At 35.0% G+C, this 6,002-nt stretch overlaps 1 protein-coding gene across 1 annotated transcript; it reads right to left on the bottom strand.

Annotated features, from left to right (window-relative positions):
* Positions 1-596: 596 nt before the first annotated feature.
* On the bottom strand, positions 597-3,491 carry LOC124371726. Its single transcript, XM_046830066.1, has 3 exons — positions 3,036-3,491; positions 1,309-1,465; positions 597-1,140 (listed from the first exon to the last, which is right to left on the bottom strand). The coding sequence occupies exons 1-3, from the start codon at positions 3,205-3,207 to the stop codon at positions 597-599; spliced, it is 873 nt and encodes a 290-aa protein (XP_046686022.1). The 5' UTR covers positions 3,208-3,491.
* Positions 3,492-6,002: the final 2,511 nt, after the last annotated feature.

Genomic DNA, 6,002 nt, shown 5'->3' on the forward strand with positions numbered 1-6,002 from the left:
GAACACAGTGCGTTTGAGCCAAGGCCAGTTTTATACATTAATGAGTTTTTTGCGTAATGATAATGAAAAGTTCTTCTCTTATTTTCGAATGAGTGCCACATCGTTTGATGAACTATTAGCTCTAGTGAGAGATGATCTGTCAAAACAAGACACCAGACTACGTCTGAGTATACCAGCAGAGGAACGCTTAGCTGTAACTTTGAGGTACGTAACAAAATGTGACAATTACTCTGATATTATAATAACATTTGACAAAATATATTAAATGCTTCAACGTTATCAATTATTCCACGTTCCTACTTTATATTGAAATGGAAAAGGAAAATTTAAGGAGGCGAAGTTCAGTCGTCTCTACCACTTAACCTCAGAACAAATTTCATGTTATTATAATTTTAAATCCATTACTTTAATAGTTATTTGTAATAGATTATAATTGTATTTGTTGTTGTAGGTAAATGAGATAGCAAAATATCAAATCAAACAAGTAATATTTGTAATGCAAGAGGTTATGTAATCTTACATTTAAATAATGCAGTAAAAATAATTAACACTTTTGCAATGAAGGTGTCCAGTCCAATTACAATTCTTCAAAAACACTAAAACACATCCGAATTATTGTTACTAAGCGATTCAGAGGGTATAGGGGACTGAATGTTAGCCTGGCGCTCTCTTGGAGAAGCATCCGTCCAATTAGGGTAGTTATATTGGGGATGATTAGGGACGTTTGGTAGCTGCTGCCACTGGTGACTTGAGTGGGCAAAAAATGCAGGGGGAGGGTTATAGCGTTCTACTGCCAAGGCTTGCTGCATAACTTCCGTAAATTTCATCCGAACCCACAATTTTTTGTCAACAGGAAGGTTTTTTAACATAGGCAAAAAGGATAGTAGAAAGTGCTTATCAGCTTCTTCTTCTTCATCCGTTGGCTTGCTTGCATTTGTCAAATGTTTAAGTACGGCCATTTCAAAGGGAGTCTGTCGATATTTTTTGTTGATACGGTTAGGCGCTGCTTGGTTGGGCGCTACTTGGTTAGGTGTTGCTGGTTCTGAAGCAACTACCTCAGTCAAATCTTCGTTGTTTTCTTCAGTAGCCGCATTTTCGTTTCCAATGTCGGGTTGCTCATCAGGAACATTGGTGGTTGTCCTGCAAGAAAATAGCTCTTCACCATTGAGTTCAGGATAAAAGTTAAACTCTCAAATTTTTTACCTACAACAAGTTAAACCTGTTAAAAAAAACAAGTTGAAAAAGGTTAGGTTAGGTTAGGTTAGGTTAGGTTAACAGATTTGCTAATATTTTCTTATTAATTCTTACCTCCTGTCAGTGTTGTTCGCAGTGAGGAACAGCAGTTGATCGAAGTACACATACTTTTTCTTCTTCTTTTGGCTACTGCCACTAGGTAATTTCAAGTTTTTCATCTCCCTCGCAAAACAATCTCGTAGTGATCTCCATTTTTTTTGCAATTCCTTTACTGTAATAAAGACAGTTTATGCAATTATATACTTTATCAAGGATACATGTTAGTAATGTAAATTACATTAACCAACCAGAAAAGTCCAAAAAGTTAGATTTGTTTCGTTTCAGGTGGGGGGGGGGGTTGGGTTTTATGTTCAAGTCCCCAATAATAAACTTGAACAACTAACACAGTGTCTTATTACTGTGAGATAAAATATATATCTACAGATTTTGTTATTTGTTTCAGGTTTATTGCTACAGGAAACACGTTCAGATCTCTCGCGTTTGAATACCGAATTGGTAGATCGACTATAAGTAAACTCATCAGAGAAACTTGCACGGTTTTATGGGCTACTATGAAAGAAAAGTTTATGAAACTGCCAAATACCGAAGAATGGGAAGAAATTGCCAATGGCTTCAATACTCGTGCAAATTTTCCAAACTGCATAGGAGCCTTGGACGGAAAACATATCCGAATAGTGAATCCTCAAGGAAGTGGCTCGGAGTATTTCAACTACAAACAATTTTTTTCTGTTGTGTTGCTTGCTTTGGTTGATTCAAACTATTGTTTTACTGCAATTGATATTGGTAGTTACGGAAAAATAGTGATTCTAATATTTTTAGACAGTCTGCCTTGCACAATCTGCTAGTTAAGGGAAAACTTAGTATACCAAATGATCAAAGATTGCCTGATTCTGAAGATGACACCCCAATGCCTTTCGTCATTGTAGCAGATGAAGCTTTCTCAATGACTCAACATGTTCTTAGGCCATATGCTAAAAGAAATGTAACCACACACAAAAAATATTGTTTAACTATCGGCTTTCACGAGCTCGTCGATTTGTTGAATGCACTTTCGGTTTACTTGCTAACAAATGGCGAGTTTTTCATGGTGCTATTTGTTTGGACTCAGAATTTGTTGTAGAGGTTGTTCAAGCCGCATGTGTTTTACACAACTTTGTACGTGTAAGAGACGGTTTTCAGTTTGAAGACACCCTGTCTTGTCCTTTAGAAGACATACCCGTGTTGGGCACTGGCGGCGCCCCTTTGACTGCAAAAGCAATCCGCGATAGATTCGCCAATTATTTCACATCCCCCGCTGGAAGCGTTCCTTGGCAATTTGACATGATTTAAATAACTTACTCTTAAGTATGCCATTAATAATATAGGAAAGTTTTGTAAATGAGCTTGATAAAAGTGTACATTACTGCTTTATAAACTGAAACTCCCTTAGATATGAACACATCATATTTATATTATTTTTTATTTATAATATTCAATGCTGTTCAGTTTCATGTAATGTGTGCATAACATTGATAGTTTTAGTAATTGTTGTGCTAAAATTATAGTAATTTCTGTAAAACCTTACAGTCCTACATTTTATTTTGTACGCTACAGGGAGCGATTACGATTTTTCACGGAAGACTGGAGTAAATTTTTTTAAGCAGTTAAATATTCTCTCTACTTGCACAATTACTGGAAAATGTGGTTAGGTTAGTTTTTCAGTCATTGCTTATTTTTTGTAAATGGTCTTGTTTTTATGAAAATAAATTCATTATTATTTCAAGTACTAAAATTTTACTCACCTTCTTTATTTTTTTCCTCATTAGTCATCTGCTCCCAGTTCGAAAGCACTATCCTGGCCACCTCAATCCATAGCTTAGATTTTAAATCACGGTTACTGTAGTCCTTTAATTTAAGATCCCAAAGTGGAGGACGGATGCTCACCTCGTTAATAAATAGTTCGGTGTCAAACATTTTAACTAATAGAATTATTACAACAAAGAAGACACTTGTCAAAGAGGTCACAAATAGAGTGAGGTGACTGAAATGGTATAGGAAGTAAGAAGAGTGGGGAGGGACAAGTTGCGACAGGAACGGCGAGTGTGGCCACCTTCATTTGATAACATAAGCTGCGTTTTCGTCGCAGCGACCGAAAAACGCTACATGTTGCGTTCGAATCGCTGCCGTCGTCGCAGGACGGCCAGTGTGGCCGGCTCCCATTTAACTCCATTCTAAACAGAGATTCTCCTATCGTTGCGATTCTGACGCAGCGACAAAAAACGGTGAGTGTGGCCGTAGCCTAATGCCTCTCACCCATTAAAAAAACACATCCGTTGGTCTAGTGAAAAATATAGCGGGCATACATTGGAATGACCATTTTGGAAATACCCATTGCTTCATTATTATCAACTTCTGTAAACTGCGGTTCATTGATGTTTTGCTAATTTGCTCAAGTCACCCTACAGCCCTCTTTCTAAGAAAGTAATTATAAAAGTCCTTTGAACAAATTTTGACCGTGAACGTGTTACCCCTACGATACCCTTAAATCTTTGGCGGATATTGGTTTTATTAAGTACTTGATTCTTGAGTGCTATTATCGTGTTTGTTTCGTCCTTTAACTATATAAAATTAAAATATATTGAAATATTTGTATAGAAATCAGGTAAACTAAACTTTAATTTCATATAACTTGATTTCCCTTAATTTATTGAAAGCACAAAAATACACATTATACTTATAAGGAGCATAACGCTAAAATATATCGAAATAGTTCATCTCCAAGTTTGTATTGTTTGGTAATAAATCCACCTGTCATTAAAATATATTTAGGGGTTAAAATAAAAAAAAATTAACATACAAATATATTATGTCTGAAAAATGCTTGGTTTAGGAAAATTTGTTTTCTAAATTATCATGTTCTCCTAAATACTACTAATATCCTACTATGGTCATTATATTGATTTATCCTCATTTAAACTAGGAAGTTCAGATATGGGGGAAATATTTGATCTGAACATAATTTCATTCTCAAGGTACTATAAGGTAATACGGATATTCTTTCACGAAATATTATAGGTCTTCTTGCAAACCACTGTTTAGATAAAGCAGTATTTTTAACCAAATCCTATGATTTGTTTCATTAGCCCATAGGACCCTTAGTTTTTTTATTGTTGTGGCAGCGAACATTTCCTCTTGCCAATGTCACAGTGTAACGGTTCGGGATCAAGCAACGCCGAGCGTGGCAGCTGCTTGGATGAGTTACCGCCGTTTTAAAATTGGTCATAGCAAAAATTTAAAAATATGATTGTGCTCTTATACCATAATTCAATAGTTAAAAACCGTAAAAAAAAAAAAAAACAAACAATATAATTCTTTGGGTAAATTTTGGATTGCCACTGAAAGAAATGTAAACAGTCAATATACGTAACTTAGTAGTTTCAGAGGCGTAAAGAATAAACATATACAAGAACGGCCAGTAAGAAGATATATTTTATATGTTATCATTCAATCACATTCATTACTCTAGGTAAATTTAATGAATATTTACTGTTAATAATGAACGTACTTGGGAAGTCCGCCCAAAATCATGATCATTACTTTACCCTTTATAAAACGGGATTACTTTTCTAAGTTTGAAAGTGATTGGGAAAATGCCCTCATTAATATTCTGACTTATTATATGAAGCAAGGGAAAAATTAAATAGGCCAAATAAATTTGAAGGAATTAAGCTAGAATGTTATCACTGCCGGGAGCCGAGCCGCCCTTCACATCCGTGAATACGTGCTGGAGTTCGGGGCTCGTTATAGATTCTACCCGGAAGTAAGCGTCCACCAGGTACTCATACTCAGTATCTTTCGTGACGACCCAGGTTACAGGAAAGACCGGGCTAGGCGTCCCCGACGTTCGCGTAATATTTCTTGAATAAATCTGCTTCATCTTTTACATCGTAGAGTTTTAACCTTTCATTGACCCTTGATTGAAATGATCAATTAATTGGAATCCTTTCTTTATCTTTGTTTATATCCATGGCTTTTGAAATATTTTCCCACATATTTTAATTTTTCGAGTAATTGATTTTATTACGGTAATTACTTAAATTTTTGAGGAACTAATTTTTTTGTTAAACGTCAGGACCATTTGAAATTGGGTTTTCAACGCAGTGTCGACAGGTTGTCTTTACAAACGGTAGCTCATATAATTTCTGGTCTATATTGATCTGAGTAACCGGTAATTATCCAAGGTATTTCATATGGTTAATGAACTGTCTATTTATCATCAGAAATAAAATTTTTAACATGTACATGATAAAAGGTTCTAACATATATAAGAAATACATGTATGAATATAACAATAGGTGTATAGAATAAGGAAACTGAAATAAAATAAGTATACAGTTATATATTTAGTAATTCCGCACTCAAATTGTTGCGAATAGAGTGAATGTTAGAAATTAAAATCAGACGATCAGCATACCTGATTTAATGTACCTGAACTCGTTTTATATACATGAAGAATGAAAAGTGAAATAACAAACTTTGAAAAATAATTTTTGAAAGCAAAACTAACTTTTTGGCTCTATGAAATGAAACATTAGGGTCTGCGAATCTGTACGTATGAATATGCTACTGATAATCTAAGTATACTGTCAAGAAAGTACACACGAGCGCGGTACTGCCACAGACGAAATTTTGCAAGGTTTTACGTCACAGTTTTGTTAGAATTAGTTACTGAAGAACACTTTTAAGTTACCGATAAATAACGCCTTACA

This window comes from Homalodisca vitripennis, unplaced genomic scaffold, assembly GCF_021130785.1.
Source record: "Homalodisca vitripennis isolate AUS2020 unplaced genomic scaffold, UT_GWSS_2.1 ScUCBcl_1891;HRSCAF=6081, whole genome shotgun sequence".
In the NCBI taxonomy this organism is placed as follows: domain Eukaryota; kingdom Metazoa; phylum Arthropoda; class Insecta; order Hemiptera; family Cicadellidae; genus Homalodisca; species Homalodisca vitripennis.

Bases quoted from the DNA above. Each gene is read 5' to 3' on its own strand.
- LOC124371726 (XM_046830066.1), bottom strand. From the start codon at position 3,207: ATGTTTGACACCGAACTATTTATTAACGAGGTGAGCATCCGTCCTCCA. The intron at 1,466-3,035 runs GTGAGTAAAATT...TCTTTATTACAG, and splicing joins TGAGGAAAAAAATAAAGAAG to TAAAGGAATTGCAAAAAAAA. The intron at 1,141-1,308 runs GTAAGAATTAAT...ATTTTCTTGCAG, and splicing joins GCGAACAACACTGACAGGAG to GACAACCACCAATGTTCCTG.